The following is a 19,153-nucleotide window of genomic DNA, read 5'->3' as shown; positions in this document are numbered from 1 at the left end:
AGTTTGAGAAACATTGGAAGGAGAGGGGGGACTGACTAAAAGTCTTGTTTCTTCTTCTTTGGGGCAGGAGTCACCTGCCTGGACCGAACACCGTATGACCGCCTTACATTGGCTGACCGAATAGAGATGGTGGACCGTGTCTTGGCAGAATAAAATACAGAATGTGGGTCTCCCCTAGGCTGCTCGGTGGTGGCACTGGCGGTGCTCCTTGAAGGAGAAATTGTGGTCACGGTGCTCAACGAAGTAGAAGTGTGAGTGGGGCTTCTGGTGGGAGAAGTGGTGGCCGTGCTCCTATCAGGTGAAGTGGTGGCAGTGCTCTTCTGATGACGAGTGCTGGCGGTGCTATGAGGAGGCGAAGCCGTGGCTGTGCTCCTGTGAAGAGTAGTGGTAGCGGTGCTCCTAGGAGGAGATGTGGTGGCGGTGCTCCTCTGATGAGGGGTGGAAGTGCTCCTTGAATGCTGAGGATTTATGCCGATGCTCTCATAATGATGAGAAGTGGTGGTGCTCCGACCCAGAGATGATGGTGACTCTGTGCTCCGAACAGGAGAAGAGGTGGCGGTGGACCAAGCAGATTTTGCGCTTGTGGTGCGCCAAGATGAGGTAACGGTGGCAGTACTGGTGCTCCAGACAGGAGCAGCGCTTGACATGGTGGTGGCGGGGGTGGAGTGACCAGCAGCACTCGGCATTGGTGTGGTGTAGTGGTGTCCGGCTTGGCTAGGAATGCAGGTGGCCGTGCAGGGATATGCAGAAGTCAGTACTGTGGTGAAGCGAGACAGTGGTGGCACAGGTGGGAATGACAACACTGACTGCACGTACTGATTCTGCTGCATAGCCTGCAAGAAAGCAGTGTTGCAGGCGTGTAACACATTCAGCTGTTGCTCAGGACCAAGGTGATCCACCATGCCCCATTCAATTTTACTAAAGAAATGGTGCACTGGTCTATTGAGGTTGGCCCCCAGCCATTCAAGGCGCTGGTTGGAAGAGTGGATGAGGTGTTCCATGTGGTTAAAACCACGTTCTATTAGTGAGAAACCACTTTCCACTCTTTCGGACAGTGTCTTGAGACTGGCATGAAAGGCCTCGCTCAAGTGCATGAACTCGGGCAGGACAGGCCTGTCCGAGGCCCTCTGCCGCTGGCGCGTAGCGCCCGCATAACCAGTGGCAGAGACCTGGGACAGGGGAACACCTGATTGACCAGCTTCCTGGTCACCAGCTGTCCGTGTTGCTGACCTGCCACTAGCTTCCTGGCTGTCGGATGGCTGGGACGGGTCCGAGGTCGATCGATGAAGAACCGCTCCAGGGACAGATTGCAGGGTGCTGCTCCAGGTGCTTTGGAAACAAAAGTAAAACATTAGTATCATGCATTATTGCGAAGAATCACCTGTGGAATATAAAACCACCAATTAGTTCAATGAAAAACAAAAACAAAAAAAAACAAAAAAACATACTTACGCTCTGGTAGCAAGGACCGGTCGTAAGAATTCCAAAGTGCGATGGTAGCGGTACTTTGTTCTCGTCCTTGCCGCTGAGCCACTGAACCTGTCCCTCAGGCTGTGTTCACACACAGCGTTTTTTTAGCGGTTTTTACAGCGGTTTTCACTATAAAACCGCTATAAAACCGCTAAAAATAAGGTGCACAGTCATTTCTATGCATTTTGCACTTTTTGTGCACATTGATGCGTTTTTTACCGCGAAAAAACCGCATTGCGGTAAAAACCGCAGCATGCACATTATTTTGCGTTTTTTTCCGCGGTTTAGGCTTCTCCCATGCTTTTAGAAACCGCTGCAGTAAAAAACGCATCAAAAACACATCAAAACCGCGCAAAAACCGCGCAAAAACCGCCACGGAAAAATAGGTGCGGTTTCTGGGAAGGGATTCAGGTTTTTGTGCAGGAATTTTCTGCAACGTGTGCACATACCCTCAGCCCGAACTTTGTTCACTTGAAAAAATTAAAAAAAAAAAATTTAAAAAAAAATTAGACAATGCAATGACATCTGTAGAAACAAACAAACCTGAGTGACTATGCAGCCTCCAAAATAATTCTATACACAAAGCATACACTATTCAACCAGAAGACACTGGTGTGTTTAATGTAAGTCTATATCATGAAAACATACAAGCATCTTCAGGAACAAGAGTGTAGCATGAAATATACAGCATGACAATACACAAGTCAATCACTTTTGACCCTGAGGACACTGGTGTGTTTACTGCAAGTCTATATCTTGCACTAAACACACAAGTATCATCAGGAACAAGAGTGTAGCATGAACTATACCGCATGACAATACACAAGTCATACACTATTGAACCTGAGGACACTGGTGTGTTTACTGCAATAATAAATAATAATCTTTATTTTTATATAGCGCTAACATATTCCACAGCGCTTTACAGTTTGCACACATCATCACTGTCCCCGATGGGGCTCACAATCTAAATTTCCTATCAGTATGTCTTTGGAATGAGGGAGGAAACCGGAGTAACCAGAGGAAACTCACGCAAACACGGGGAGAACATACAAACTCCTTGTAGATGTTGTCCTTGGTGGGATTCGATTTCGAACTGAGCCCCCGTGCTGCACTGCAAGTATATATCTTGCACTACACACACAAGTATCATCAGGAACAAGAGTCAATGCAGCATCACACAGAGAAATACTTACTGAACACCTTTTTTAAAGTTGCAGAGGCGCTGTCCCAGCCCTCCATCAACGTTGCGGCCACTTCATTCCAGAGCTGCCGGGTCACCACTATGTCCTTGTACTGCTGGTCACGGCTGTCCCACAATGGGACACGCTCCTGGACAAGGCTGATGAGTTGCTCGTTGTCAATATACATGTCTTCATCCAGTTGTGGAACCTAGAAAACAAATACATTTAGAATCGGAAATTGTGGCCAATGATAGAGATAGGAAATAAAAAAAATAAAAAATAAAAAAAAGCAGGGAAGAAAAACAGGAATAGAAAAGATTACTGAACCAAAACAGATAGAACGTATACTTACATGGCAGCTCCTCCCCGCCGTGCCTTGTGTACACTGCTCCGGCTCACTTGGCTGGTCCAATTCCGAGGTCTGTGAAGAACAGAAATTATTAGCCATTTGTAGAGGCAGGTATACAAAGGCACCAAAATACTCACCTCACGCTCTGCCTCTTCCAATTCTTCCTGTGGAGGAGCATATTCAGATCCAGAAGACATGCTGGGAAAAAAAAAAAATTAGTACATTATATTGTAAAGGACAGCCTCACATTGATTTTAGAATACTCACATTAAAGCTGCCGTTTTCTCTAAAGTTGTGGATGGTCTCTTGCTGGGTTGGTGTTGTCTTGTCTTCTTGCTGTATGTCTGTAGAATGATGATCTGGCACTACAAAGCCCTTATTTTATTTATCCTTCCTTCCAAACAATGTTGCTTGTTTAGGGGGTGGATTTAACAAGTGTCTAGACATTGTTTACTCTGAAATCGCGCGCGCTCAAAATGCGCACGTCAGCGCCACCATCGACTCTAATGCTATTTTTTTTGCACATTGCGTGCGCTGACGTGCGCATGCGATTTTCTAACGACGTGGGCCGGAACAAAAAAAATGCAACATGTAGCGTCCGGCGCGTCTGATCGCACACATGGAAAATGAGCAGCGCACTCAAACGCTGAGGCATGCGTGCAATCACTGGACACTGCGCCCGCCATTTTAAAGATAGGGGACAATTGCGCGTGCAATCGTTAGCGCACGATGCGCTGCGAGTTAAAACGCTAGTGTGAAACCAGCCTAAGACTGCTGAGACTTCTTTTTTGAAGAATCTATAAAAAGATGCCATTGTGCAGAATCATTGGATTTTGAGCTGACCATCAAACATTCGACATCAATGCAATAACTCAACTTGTCTTCCTGGGCAAAGTAAGGAACAAACTCCTTTTCACGATGAATAAACCTTGAAAAGATAAACTCCTAGTAACATTAAATTCATGCTTTTGAGCCTTGATCATAGTAACTTAGCGGCATCTTTGGGAAGATTCAAGGCTTTTAGTTAACACTTCATCTCCTCCTAGGGAAAAAAGTTCGGTCTCTTATCTTCAAAGTCAGAACTTGATTTGTCATCAGGATAAGCCATGAGTCCACGTTCATCGGAGCTAGTTATCTTTTCCAAAATAGCAGGGGCCTTGGGTACTGGTAAATCTGTGCCATGGGGGATGGGACAAATTGCCGAGTGAAGATTGGGGTATGAATTGAAATGCTACCATTCAGAATTATACTCTTTCACATTGCATGAACAAAAGTAACAGTCGTCACTATGGTTCTTTCACTCTCGCCATACCAAAAGATTGCCAAAACTGAAAGCTTTTCTCTTACCCTTGAATCAATTTCAGAGGTCCTCAACACACCGTTTGCACACTTTATAAAGCGCCCAAACTTTATCTCCAAGTTTTAGTCGAAGTATGCAAAGTATACTTTTTGCACAAAGTCTAATATTCAGGTGTTTAACACTGTATATTCACCACAAATGAAACAAACAGTCAGGCAAATTAATACAACTTCCACAAAGCCATAACGCTAATTTGGGTAAACATGGTTGATGAATGACACTCAAATGCAATTTTTTTGAAAGAATAAGGACCTTTCATTATGTCATTAACCACCTGACTGCCACCAGCCAATCTACACACTTCCTATTTATGTTAATTGGGAAAGAAAATAAGCTGCCTGCCAAAGATTTACACCAGAGTTTGCAGAAGAACCTATAGGTTTGTGTAAAGTCCTGACATTTAGGATTTTTTTCAGTATTTTTTTCATTATTAAAACACCAAAATACATGGAAATTACATTAAAATAATCAAACAGCTTTTTAGTCACTGACCTGTGTTATTAGCACACTGCCATCCAGGGTGCAGACCAGCCAACTCCCTCTAAGCTGAGCAATTACTGTGCGTCCTGACTTACACAGTGACTGTACCTATAGTATTGTCAGCATTTTGCTCAGCATAAAAACACCACACAATAAATTGTAGGGATATTAATACATATCTATCCCTACAAATAACTGTTCTGAGTAAAGTATATATGTATAAGAATAAAAACAGTGAAATAGCAAACAAACACTAATCCAATGGATGCCAAAGTACAAAAATAAAAAATAATTAAATTGGCAGCACATGACCTGGAAGATGTGCTACCGAGCTCAGTGATTTTTTAAGTAAGCTTAAAAAAGTTGTCAGGGCTGAAAAAGAAAAAGTCCGTAGGCACTGACTGCAAACTGTCTAATTTTAACTGTAATGTGTATGCTGTCACAATTCCATTATATTCCCAATGCGATCACATGACAGCATGTGCAAGATTTGTATACATGCTCACGTCTACCTGTTTCTCTCCATTAGCTACTACAGGAAAAAAAAATATCAGATTAGAAACCACTAGAGATGAGTGAACGTCTTCGAGTTCCCTCTTATTCGGCAAGGAAACCCAGCTACCTGGATCGCACCGGCTGATTAGTGTCGCGGCTGTGTCACAATCACAGCGCATGCATTGAGAGCCCTTAAAATAATTTTTCCTGATGAATGAGTATTTTAAGTAGCCTGGTCAGATGGCCAATAGGAAACAAACGATCACAGGAGCACCCATTCCCGGTTCAGCCAGTATAAATGCGGACTGCTGCTCGTGTCATATGAGGGGTGCGTGCTCTGTGTGTTGCATGTGTCCGATATGTGAATGTGCTGTGTGTATTGCAATAAGTGGTGTGCATGTTGATCAAAACAGCAGCAGCTGGGGATTATTGAGCAATTTGGAAAGTACGTACAATAAGTAATAGTTATAAGTAAAATATTACATACATATACACACATATATACACTCACTGGCCACTTTATTAGGTACACCATGCTAGTAACGGGTTGGACCCCCTTTTGCCTTCAGAACTGCCTCAATTCTTCGTGGCAGAGATTCAACAAGGTGCTGGAAGCATTCCTCAGAGATTTTGGACCATATTGACATGATGGCATCACACAGTTGGCGCAGATTTGTCGGCTGCACATCCCTGATGCGAATCTCCCGTTCCACCACATCCCAAAGATGCTCTATTGGATTGAGATCTGGTGACTGAGGAGGCCATTTGAGTACAGTGAACTCATTGTCATGTTCAAGAAACCAATCTGAGATGATTCGAGCTTTATGACATGGCGCATTATCCTGCTGAAAGTAGCCATCAGATGCCTGTTCTTAGCTGAGAGGAGTGGTACCCAGTGTGGTCTTCTGCTGCTGTAGCCCATCTGCCTCAAAGTTCGACGCACTGTGCGTTCAGAGATGCTCTTCTGCCTACCTTGGTTGTAACGGGTGGCAATTTGAGTCACTGTTGCCTTTCTATCAGCTCGAACCAGTATGCCCATTCTCCTCTGACCTCTGGCATCAACAAGGCATTTCCGGCCACAGAACTGCCGCTCACTGGATTTTTTTTCTTTTTCGGACCATTCTCTGTAAACCCTAGAGATGGTTGTGCGTGAAAATCCCAGTAGATCAGCAGTTTCTGAAATACTCAGACCAGCCCTTCTGGCACCAACAATCATGCCACGTTCAAAGGCACTCAAATCACCTTTCTTCCCCATACTGATGCTCGGTTTGAACTGCAGGAGATTGTCTTGACCATGTCTACATGCCTAAATGCACTGAGTTGCCGCCATGTGATTGGCTGATTAGAAACACACACAGTTGGACAGGTGTACCTAATAAAGTGGCCAGTGAGTGTATATATATATATATATATATATATATATATATATATATATATATATATATATATATATATATCTCCATACACACGTATATATCTCTCTTTCTCTCTCTATCTATATATATCTCTATAACTATCTACACACATACATACACATACAAGCACACATATACACACACACACACACAGTTATGCTTAAAAGTTTACATACACTGGCAGAATTTTTGCTTTCCTGCCCATTTTTCAGAGAATATGAATGATAACACCAAAACTTTTTCTCCACTCATGGTTAGTGGTTGGATGAAACCATTTATTGTCAAACTACTTTGTTTTCTCTTTTTATATCATAATGACAACCCAAAACATCCCTATGACCCTGATTAAGAGTTCACATAACCTGGTGATTTTGGCTTGATAACATGCACAGAAGTTGACACAAATAGGATTGAATGGCTACTAAAGGAAACATTCTCACCTGTGACCTGTTTGCTTGTAATCAGTGTGTGCATAAAAGCTGAGTGAGTTTCTGGGATACAAACAAACATACTCTTGCATCTTTCATCCAGCCACTGACGTTTCTGGATTGTGAGTCACAAAAGAATTGTCCACTGAGCTATGGGAAAAACTAGTTGAATTGTATAAAACAGGAAAGGGATACAAAAAGATATGAATAAGAAAAATAAAGTCCAGCTCACCAGTTAAGACATCACAAGAATCGGAGCAGGGAACAGCCGTGTCAAGGAGTGGAACATTGCACAATAGAAGAGAATCCAGCTCAACAATGAAGTGAAAAATTTCCAATTCTTTATTCACTTGAGAGTTTCAAAAATAAAGGATTAAAGTATGATACTTTTATGCTCTATTCTTGAAACTCTCAAGTGCATAAAGAATAGGATTTTTTTCACTTCATCTCTTCCATTGTATAAAAAGATATCCAAGAAATCGATAATGCCTGTCAGCAGCGTTCAAAATGTGATTAACAAATGGAAAATTAGGGGCTCTAAAAACAAAACCACGCTCAAAAACTTCGTCCACAACTGCCAGGAAAATTATTCGGGACGCAAAGAAAAACCCACAAATAACATCAGCTGAAAGAGTGTAAATTCTGAAAATTAGCGGAGTTGCTGTTTCAAGAAGCACAATAAGGAGGCACTTGAAGAAAAATGGGATGCATGGTCGAGTCACCAGAAGAAAGCCATTACTGCGCAAAAGCCACAAAGTATCTCGCCTACAATACGCAAAACAGCACAGAGACAAGCCTCAAATCTTCTTGAACAAGGTCATTTGGAGTGATGAGCCCAAAATTAAACTTTTTTGGCTACAACCATAAACATTACATTTGGAGAGAGGTCAAGGCCTATGATAAAATGCATAGCTACTTACCGGTAGTGGTGTTTTTCAGGAGCCCATGACAGCACCACGAGAGAGGGGATCCGCTCTTCGGGGACAGGAAACCTATAGATATAAAAAAGGGCAGCACCTCTCTCCCACATCAGTTGGATTACAGAGCATGAGAGGACCTCCACGGTTAGTAGCAAAATATACCACAATCTAAAAAAATATATAGCACACGTGACTAAACATAACACCCAGAAAATGTGAAAGGAAGGGAATAAAAGGGTGCGGTCATGGGCTCCTGCAAAACACTGCTACCGGTAAGTAGCTATGCATTTATTCAGTCTCCATGACAGCACCACGAGAGAATTACAGAGATGTAGAGAGTCTAGGGAGGGACCACTGCCTCAAGCACCCTTCTCCCAAACGGGAGATCGGAGGAGGCACCCAGATCCAGTCTATAATGCTTAAAGAAAGTGGACCACGTAGCCGCCTTACATATGGTCCTCAAATCGACACCTCTGACCTCTCTGCCCAGGATGTCGCCACGGCTCGAGTAGAGTGAGCTCCTATACCTTCCGGAACTTACACACCACCTGTTCTATAAGCCAAAGAAATCGCCTCCCTAATCCATCTAGCTAAGGTGTTTTTGCACACCAAGTCATTTCCTAACCCACAGAAAGGATACGAATATGGAGTTGTCTTTCTTCCAAGGGTCTGTTACTGAAATATAATTAAGCAGACACCTTCTTACATCTAATGAATGGAGTTTTTGCTCCTTCTGATTAGTGGGATTAGGGCAGAAAGAGGGTAGGACTATTTATTGTAGCCTGTGAAACTTTGAAGCTACTTTGAGCAGGTACAGGGGGTCTGGCTTCAGAATAACTATCCTCTCTAAACTGAGTGTATGGGGACGTGAGCGCGACTAAAAGGGCAGTTTTAAAGGATAGGATTCTTATTGACGCAGAGTCAATAGGTTCAAATGGAGGTTCTGGTAACGCTGTAAGTACCAGGTTTAGATCTCTCAGAACTAATTTCTGCTTAACAATGGGTCCAGACCTAGCTGCTGCCTTAATGAACCTAGCTACCCAGTAGTTTCCCGCTAAGTTACTACTGTACAGTGCTCCCAGAGCTGATACCTGGACTGTAAGCATGCTCGTGGCTAGACCCATTTCTAATCCTCTCTGCAGGAATTCCAGTATCTGGCTAATACAGACCATTTGACCAACCTCCGCACATGAGATTGCTAAAAATTTCTTCCAGACTGACATACGTTGTAGAAGCCTTCCTGCTTTTCAGCAAGGTATTTATGAGGCCTCGGGAAAACCCTCTCCCTTAGTAGTGCCCTTTCAAATTCCAAGCCGCCAAATGTAAATGGGACACTTGTGGATGGAGAATCGGACCTTGGGAGAGTAGATCTGGGAGCTCCGGAAGAATCTATGACCAGGAGACGGACATCTTCCTCAGGGAGGGAAACCATTAACTTCTGGGCCAGAATGGAGATATTAAGATTACCCGAGCTCTATCCTCGCATATCTTCCATCGAACTATCGAGATTAGGTTTAATGGGGGAAAGGCGTAAGCCATATCGAAGTTTCATGAGATTAGGAGGGCGTTCTACGCATACAGAATTTCTCTGGGATTCAAGGAACAGAACCGGTGCAGTTTTCCGTTCCCTTTGTTGGCTAAAAGGTCTATATCTGGGGCCCCCCACATCTGCACAATTTGACTGAAGACGGCCTGATTTAGGACCCATTCTCCTTGTCTGAGTCTGTTGCGGTTTAGGTAGTCGGCCATGATATCGTGTTTTCCTTTTATATAAAGGCATGTAAGCGACAGCAGATGAACCTCGGCTATCTGAAAGATACGATCCGCCATCTCCATTAATAATTTGTACCCTGTCCCCCCTTGATGGATAATGTAGGCTACAGTTACATGGTTGTCTGAAAAAAGCCTGACGTGTCGGCCCTGTAGGGATATAAGGAAACTACTTAGAGCTTGTTCTACCGCTAACAGTTCTTTTAGGTTAGATAAATCCTGTTCGGATTGCGACCATATTCCCTGGACCCACATATCTCCCACGTGTGCCCCCAACCCTTGGGGCTAGCATCCATAGTTATTACTCTAGATATGTTATTTATCCAAGGAACTACTCTACGTAGGTTAGGAATGTGTAACCACCAACATAAGGACTGCGTAGAAGCAGGAAAATCTACTTTCAAGACAGCCCCCTAAACGTCACACATTGTGCAATACACCCCACTGCAGGGTTCTGGTATGGTATTGGGCCCAAAGAACCGCTGGAATACATGACATGCATGAGCCTATCGGTGACATTGACCCCCTTAGTGTGACTGATGGGTTATCACCCTGAGAGTCTGTTGTAGAATTCTGTTCACCTTTGACTCCGCAAGTCTATGATGAGGCCTAGGAACTCTTGCACTTACAGGGGCTGCAATCGTGACTTTTTGAAATTAATAATCCACCTCAACTTCTGCAAGGCCGATATTACTTTCCCCAATTGGACAGTGTGATTCTGAGGGTCCCAAAATCAAAAGGTCATCTACATAGGGAATCACTAGTATGTTCTGTTCATGTAGGTGTGCCATGACTTCTGCCATTATTTTAGTGAAGACCCGGAGGGCAACAGCAACCCCAAAGGGGAGTGCCCTGAACTGGAAGTCTTCAACTACTCCATCCAGTTAAAATGCTACTCTTAGAGACTGTTGATGGTCTGTGTGTATTGGGACATGATAGTAGGCGTCCTTAAGATCTAAGGCTACCATGAAGCAATTTAAACCTTCTCAGAAAAAGTGAATAAACTTAAAGAAAAAAAAAAAAAATCGCTTTATTATATTATTTTTAAAAAATATTGAAGAGTCCAGCAAACAATAGACAAAAATATATTACCATAAAAAATAGCATTTACATGGTGAATACAAGGACCATAAGTATATAAGACATACATGTATAATCCAATTAATAAATATGAAGTGCAACGTAGGTCAGAAAAAAATCTGAGATAAAGTGCATAAATGTAAACAGGATTATAACAGAGAATAAATACCAATGGTAAATGGCCCAAGGAATCTCCAGCTCCAACGCACGTTTCGCCTGTCGTGACTCCTTGAGAAAGTCACGACAGGCGAAACGTGCGTTGGAGCTGAAGATTCCTTGGGCCATTTACCATTGGTATTTATTCTCTGTTATAATCCGGTTTACATTTATGCACTTTATCTCAGATTTTTTCTGACCTATTTTGCACTTCATATTTATTATTAATTGGATTATACATGTATGTCTTATATACTTATGGTCCTTGTATTCACCATGTAAACGCTATTTTTTATGGTAATATATTTGTCTATTTTTTGCTGGACCCTTTTCCCTTTTTTTAAAAAAATATAATAAAGCAATTTAAAAAAAAAAAAATCTCCATTTACTTGGATTTTTTGCTTTAAGTTTATTCACTTTTTCTGAGAAGGTTTATATTGTACGATGTGAATATTCTATATGATCTATTTTAATGAGTGGATTGTCCACTAAAGTTGTTGGTATACCATGAAGCAATTGTTGAATAGCAGCTTTATTGCCGACTTCACAGACTCCGATTTGAAAGAATGGAGCAGTAAGTTCCCATTTAAGCTCCCTAAATTGATAAAATGGTACGGTAATAGCCGTATGGTCTCTTGACTAGGAAGAGGGGGGAGTAAAACCCCTTACCTCTTTGTCCCGCAGGAAACTTCACCAAGACCCCCTTCTGCTGAAGTTCCTGGACCTCAGATTCTAGCGCTAGTTCTGTAGGTGAAGAACAGATGGGAGCTAGGAGAAACTTGTCATGAGGTGTCCTCTGAAATTTGAATTTTAGCCCCGTCTTGACTTGATAACGTTAAGAATCCATGGGCTATTTGAAATATTTAACCAGGCCGGATAGAAGGCTAAAAGCCTACCTCCCACCTGGTCCGGCAGTCATTGTGGCTTTCTGCGGTCACGGGAGGAATTGAACATATATCCCCTACCTTTCTTCCTGTAGCTGTCATATCTGGCCTTCACCCTAGTTGACCTTCTACGGTCAGACCACCTCCTATTAAGATCCCGCCTGTATGAGGGTCTTCCCAAGTTAAAGAATAATTTTTTTTTTTTACTATCGCCCGCTTTCTCCAACAGCTCGTCCATCACTGAGCCACACAGATGTACCCCTTCACATGGAATTCTGCACAGCTTTGATCTGGCCTGCATGTTCCCGGCCAACACTTAAGCCATATGGCTCTACGGGCAGCATTGGAAAGGGCCGCTGACCTGGCTGCTAGCTTCACGGAGTCTGCTGACACATCTGAAAGAAAGGCCGCCGCACCCTGGATCATAGGAAGGGAGGATAGGATCTTTTCTCTAGGGACCTTGTCCTTAAGTTGCTCCTCTAGGTCAGGGTTCCCCAACTCCAGTTCTCAAGGCCCACCAACAGATCATGTTTTCAGGATTTCCTTAGTATTGCTCAGGTGATAATTGCTTCACCTGTGCAATACAAAGGAAATCCTGAAAACATGATCTGTTGGTGGGCCTTGAGGACTGGAGTTGGGGAACCCTGCTCTAGGTGGTCAAGCCACACCATCAGGGATCGGGCTGTACAAGTGGCTGCAATTGCTGGCCTGAGGGATCCTGCCGACATTTCCCAAGCCTTTTTTTTTTTTTAGAAAATAGCTTTTCTGTCTAGTGGGTCTTTTAGACTTGCTAAATCCTAAAATGGCAGAGAGGTTTATTTAACATGCCACATCAAGTTTGGGGCTTTATCCCTTGCAGATGATGCTGTCTCCGCGAATGGGTACCTCCTTTTAAATGCTGGCAGTAGAGAACCCTTTCTTTCAGGTTTTTTCCATTCCCGTGTAATCAGGGAGCTTACTTTATCAATCACAGGAAAGGATCTACGAGTTTTCCGATCTAGTCTCCTAAACATCACGGTCCGGCATGGACTTTTCTGACCGGGTTCTTCAATTCCCATGGTATTATTTACCACTTTCACAAGCTGATTTATTCGATCAAGCGGGAAGCATAAACGTCTCGATCTGGCTACTGAAGAGGACAAGGATGAAGGGGATGAGTCTGACCTTAGTTCCCCAAGTAACTCTCCGAAATAGAAACCGGGAATCTGGAGTCTGGGGCCTCCTCCACTACTAAATACTGAATGCAAGGTCTGCACAGTGTCATTTCATGGCCATCTGGAAGTGGAACCCCGACATTCCGCACACTCCCTGTGCTTAGCGTTAGCAGAACACTTTTTCCCCTGACAGATAAGGAGAGATGGAACATAAGGGGAAACAGTACATCACCAAGTGACAGTTGGCACAGTCCCAAGGAATGGCACCGCCGCGGCACATACTCACCGGCACCCGTGGCGACGGACCACCTAAAGACAGCACTCCCCCTCAAGGCTGCTTCCTCCTGTTGTCGCCTCCACAAGCAGTTCCCGTCGTGCAGTGCTTCCAGCACCCTGCACAAGCCGAGGCAGGGGACACCTGCTACCTGGACCGGCCTGCCAGTCCAGGGCACTTCTGTCTTAAACCTCTTCATAAGGTACGTCTGGAAGGGTCCCCCTGTAAGGGACAGGAAACCAACTGATGCAGGAGAGAGGTGCCGCCCTTTTATGTCTGCAGGTTTCCTGTCCCCAAGGGGTGGATCCCTTCTCTTGTGGTGCTGTCATGGTGACTGAATAAAGGAACAACATTCCAAATGTAAAGCACGGAGGTGAATCGCTGATGTTTTGGGGATGTGTGTGCTACAAAACACTTGGTCAAAGTTGAAGGAAACACGAATGCAGCACTTTACCAAATACTGGAGGCAAATATGCAATCATCATCCCAGAAGCTGCGCACGGGATGTACTTGGACGTTCCAACATGACAACGATGCAAAACACAAGGCCAAGTCGGCCTTTCATTGGTTACAGAACAAAGTGAAGGTTCTGGAGTGGCCATCTGTCTCCTGACCTCAATATCATTGAGTTACTCTGGGTAGACCTCAAGGGCGCAGTTCATGCTAGACAGCCCAGGAATTTACAGGAACTGGAGGCTTTTTGCCAAGAAGCGTGGTCAGCTTTACCATCTGAGAAAATAAAGAACCTCATCCACAACTACCACAAAAAAACTTCAAGCTGTAATTGATGTTAGAGGGGGCAATACACAGTCTTAAGAGATTGGGCATGTAAACTTTTGGTTTGAGATGAGCGATTTTGTTCGGATTCAGTTCTGAATGAGATTGGAGTCGAATTTTGTTTTTGCAATATTCGTCGAACACAGCCGATCATCATTAGAGTCAATGGGAGTAAAAATTACCGAATATGTTTGGAATCAATCATAAGACATATGTTCAGCACAAATAGTGTTCGCATATGGCCCGAATATGTCAAAAATCAGATTCGGGGCTAAAATCTAAACAAATTTGCTCATCTTTTCTTTTGATCAGGGTCATTTGGATGTTTTGGATAGTCATTATGATTTAAAAAGAGAAAACAGTTCGACAATAAATGGCTTCACCCAACTACTAGTGGAGAAAATGTTTTGATGTATGCATGTATGTATATTCATTTTCATTATTTGGTGGCTCCCTGAATACCAATGCTATATTAGTCATTTTAGAGACTGCAATTATAAACAAAGCCAATGTGGCCCACAGACTCCTACTCTAAATGCCATGTAGAGTATTGTTGAGGAACAGACCTCAAATCTATGTAAATGGAGACATTACTTTAGGAAACAATTGAACAAACTATCACCACACTTGATATTGGACGGGAGATGAATCCATCTTATGTTTAAATATAATGTAAAGTCTCAAATAAACGACTTTTAAAGACTTTCTGCCTTGTTGTTCCACAAATTAACTTTTTAATTTGTGTAATGTTGCACTTTTTATGTAGATTGAATAGCTTATCCTTAAAAGGTGTTATCCAGACTTGGAGTTCAAGTCTGCAATGATTGATTTCACACTTCTGAATCCTCACAAAATGCAGCGTGCACACGGTTAGGATTCTCCTGTGTCGGAGGTGGGCAGGTACATGGCCGCAAGTACGTGATTTGCATATAAACGGTCAAGTGCCGACTAGACGTGCACGGCACCGCTTAATGTAAGTGAATTGAGAGGCCGGATATGTATGGTCAGAATGTGTCAGATGTAAGCAAATCTCATTCTTTTGGTCATATGACTACCTTCTCCCAATGAATCCTCACATCATGCACAAAAGGATTCACAAGTCCCAAGCCTGGACAACCCCTTTTATAAAATTACAACTCCTTAGCCATTCACCACCTTAAAATCGTCACAGATAAGAAAACTAACTTCTGGATAAAGATGGTTTTGAAGAATGAGGCTGGGGCCACACAGCGGCTTGATGAACACAGGTCGTTAAGTCAAAGCTCATTGTATGCTACATCGCAGCATAAAGCAAGAGAATGATGTCACATTGAGAGGCACTGCAAGGTACCAGGACCACAAAAAGCTAGTCACAAAAAAAAATAAAATAAAAAGATACAACTGGTTCTGACTTTTTGCAAATTGTAAAGCAACCCCATTCACTAGCACTATGATGTGATGCAGATCGGCATATAGCCATTATTGGCTGAATGTTGTGCGTCATGGGTAAAATGCAACTTTACGTCCAGCCAGAAATCCTGCAGACCGAGGAGAGGAAAATGTTTTGAGCCAAAAACAGAGCAAATAGATAGCCAAGCATTCAGATTGTTTCTCAAAGAAAAAAGAAACATTCGGCACTGTCCCTGAGAAAGAAATACCCGCAAAGCCACTTAAAACCGCTATCAGTGTGAAACCTGTAACCCTTGCTGAACGGGTGCTCTATCCATGTGAAGAAAAAACATGAAATATCATAGTAGAAAAAGACAGCAGGATGGCACTCACCGTTCTCTTGAAATGATTCACTTTATTTCATATTACTAAAGCATAGGCAATGGCACGTCTTTTTGCATTTCTCCAGTGCCATTGCCTATGCTTTATTAATATGAAATAAAATGAATCATTTCAAGAGAACGGTGAGTGCCATCCTGCTGTCTTTTTCTACTATGATATTAAGATTGCTTGACTGACAAGAATTCTGGAAATGCCTAAGTGTTTGGTAGGACAGTATTGCTTGCTTTGTTTCTAATTTACAAAATATAAACCCTTAAAAAAGTTTATATCCCTCTAGACAACCCTTTTAAGCGGTCCATGAAATAGGGCTGGTCTTTTAGGGCACTTTCACACTGCATTATGGCATCCATTTGTTAGTCCCATTGGGGCTCATGTCCGAACCCCCCGCAAAATGGGATTCGGGCTTAGGCGTGGACAGGGCCATGGGCTATAATGGTGCCAACAGGGTGAACATATGGCGCTATCACGCATAATTTTCGGGACTGTACACCTATTGGAGACAAACACCCAGATGCAGTAGATGCACGACATAGCACACGTTAACTTATAGACTATAATGGTGCTTACTGTGAACATAAAACCATGTTTACGCTAAAAGAAAAGTGGGCAATAGAACATGCAAGTTCCATTTTACATGTGGTTTGAAACAATTCTATTACATATGTTTTGCAAATATGCAATTCATTATTTTATGCCCAGATTACTCAATGCTTAATTTCACAAGTCATTTATGTTGGGTGTAGGCAATATTAAAATAAATTAAAATTTTATTAGTACTATTAAAGAAACGTAGGTTAACTGATTCAAGTCTACTGTTAAAACACAATGCGCTAATCAGGAGGGATACAAGTTAAAGAGTCAAAACCCATACACTTCTACTTCCTTAAACTTCATTTCCAGAGATTAATGAAGTTATGGAAAGATTCATATAAGATTGGAAAAATCAACTGCTGTTTGTTAGTGCTGTTACAATAGTGGAACCAAAATAACATGCAAGCTTCCACATGCAACAAAATAACATACACCAAAAATTGGGATGAAAGGTATATCTAAATAAAGCAAAACATGGCTTCCCTCGCATACTTACGAAGTATAACGTGCGTGATAACGAATGCAAATATAAAGACTGTCAGAAATGACAGCGATAAAATGAACATGTAAAAAAATCTGTAGTTTCTTTTCCCAACGCAGTTCCCCACCCAGGGACAGTGGTGATCAAAGCGCTCTGAAATGAGAGGCAAAAACAAAAACATATGTGTCATAGAATTAATCATCTATACATCCAAGAAATAACATGCATGAATGCTAATGTGATCATGACAGTTACAAAAACGTCACTTAGCACAGAAGGGGTACAAGGGTATATGCACAGGTTTAAAGGGAACCCGTCACCTCTTTTTTGGCCTACCAGCTAAAAATATCATTTAATAGAGTGTGAGCTATGTGTTCCACAAGTAGTTCTGAAACCCCTTGGACTCACCATGTATCACGCATAAAACCTTTATTTGTCCCGCGCTGTATGTTAAATCTGTTCAGTCCAGTCCCATGGGCTTTGCCTCTGTTATGTCACTCCACCCCTCCTAGGCTTGCTGTGCGCATTCTTTGCTTTGAAAAATCGCAGATCGCCTACAGATTTTGTGCGTGCGCATGGAAATGTGACCTCGTTCGTGCGCAATATGCTTTGCCCAACTGAGGGCAACGCCGAAAATCAGTAATGCGCATGGCCGCAAAATACTTCCGGGACATAAACAACTGCGTTTGCCACCGCATGCGCACTACTGATTTTCGGCTTTGCCCCCAGTTGGGCAAAGCATACTGTGCATGGGCGAGGTCAAGTTTCAAAGCGCACGCGCAAAATCTGTACGCAATCTGCAGTCTTCACAGCGAAGAATGCTTACAGCAAGCTGAGGAGGGGTGGAGTGTGACAGAACACAGGCAACTGTTGTGAGTTCATTTTTCCCTTCACCATTAAGGTCTGATGAACTCCCTCTTCTAGTGAAGGAAGGTAGTGAGACTGATTACCAAACACCTGGGCAGCTAGATGATGACTGGGTGGCTGGAATTGAGGACTGGATATAAGGCTGCCGACGCCCTTCTTCCTGGCTGGTGATTTTCCTGCTGGATTCTTGGAGACCAGTCTGATTCCTGCATCTCAAAGCTAAGTTTTTCTGCTCTGCTTTGTACTCTTCAGTTTTGTTTTTGTTTTGCCTTGTTTTTTGGGAGTTCTGCCATCCCCGGCCGGGGGTGAGCTGAATTCCATTTTTGTCTCTGATCTGTTGATATTTTGCTCTGTCTTCAGAATATACCTGAGTGCTGATATAGTCTTTTGAAGCCTAGCGACTTCAGGGCCTGTTGTTCCTATCAGTCGGTTGGCTCATTTTGATAGGGTTTTTGCAGATGGCAGACAGCAGCTTTCCTATCCTGTCCTATGTAGTTAGCTTGGGCCCCATCATTTGCTCAACCTATCTTTCTATCTGTGTTAGTGTTTTCATCTTGCTTCACCGTCATTATATGTTGGGGGCTGCCTATTGCTTTGGGGTCTGCTCTGGGGCAGTTTAGTTTTTCCCCTTTCTGTCTTTAGGTTATATAGTTCTCCGGCTGTGATCGAGGGGTCTAGGGCACCGTAGGAACCCCCCACGGCTACTGCTAGTTGTTGTGGATAGGTTCAGGGGTCTGCAATCCGATAGCTCCAACCTCTCTGGTTTTTCTAGACTTAGCTGGTATTTTGTTTTTTCCTCCTTTGGTGACTCATCATAACAGGCAACGCCCATGGGACCGGACCAAACAGATTAACATACAGCGCAGGACAAATAAAAAAGGTTTTTATGGATGATACATGGGGAGTCAGGGGGTTTCAGAACTAGATGTGGAACGCATAGCTGACACTAATATTTTTAGCTGGTAGGGCAAAAAAGTGGTGACAATTTCCCTTTAAGTAATTTCAGCACATACAGCAGAAATTTATGTACAAAAAAAAAAAAAAAAAAACAAACCAACTCCTGGCAGTAAAAATGCTACCAAAAATACTTAAGTGCTTTTTATTTTCCTTGTCAATATAATGCATAAAAAACACTGAAAGAACTGACATGCAGATTTGGGAGGGGGGGGGATTTGATGGTACAAATTTTCAAGAATTCAGAAATCTTATTCATTTACGGCTACAATTAACTGAAAGAATTTGATGCAG

At 42.8% G+C, this 19,153-nt stretch overlaps 1 protein-coding gene across 2 annotated transcripts in view; it reads right to left on the bottom strand.

Annotated features, from left to right (window-relative positions):
* ZDHHC14 (zDHHC palmitoyltransferase 14) overlaps nucleotides 1-19,153 on the bottom strand; it is a 470,395-nt gene that overhangs the window by 392,309 nt on the left and 58,933 nt on the right. Inside the window, exon 4 of one of the 2 annotated variants that reach the window (XM_073585693.1) lies at nucleotides 17,054-17,191. The exons of the other annotated variant lie outside the window; for it this stretch is intronic. Within the exon in view, the coding sequence (XP_073441794.1) occupies nucleotides 17,054-17,191 (138 nt within the window). The remainder of the gene's footprint in view (nucleotides 1-17,053; nucleotides 17,192-19,153) is intronic. 2 annotated transcript variants of the gene reach the window in all.

The sequence above is a fragment of the Dendrobates tinctorius genome, unplaced genomic scaffold, assembly GCF_039654945.1.
Source record: "Dendrobates tinctorius isolate UK_male_01 unplaced genomic scaffold, ASM3965494v1 ptg000087l, whole genome shotgun sequence".
NCBI classification, from domain to species: domain Eukaryota; kingdom Metazoa; phylum Chordata; class Amphibia; order Anura; family Dendrobatidae; genus Dendrobates; species Dendrobates tinctorius.
This window is presented reverse-complemented; position numbering and strand designations above follow the sequence as displayed.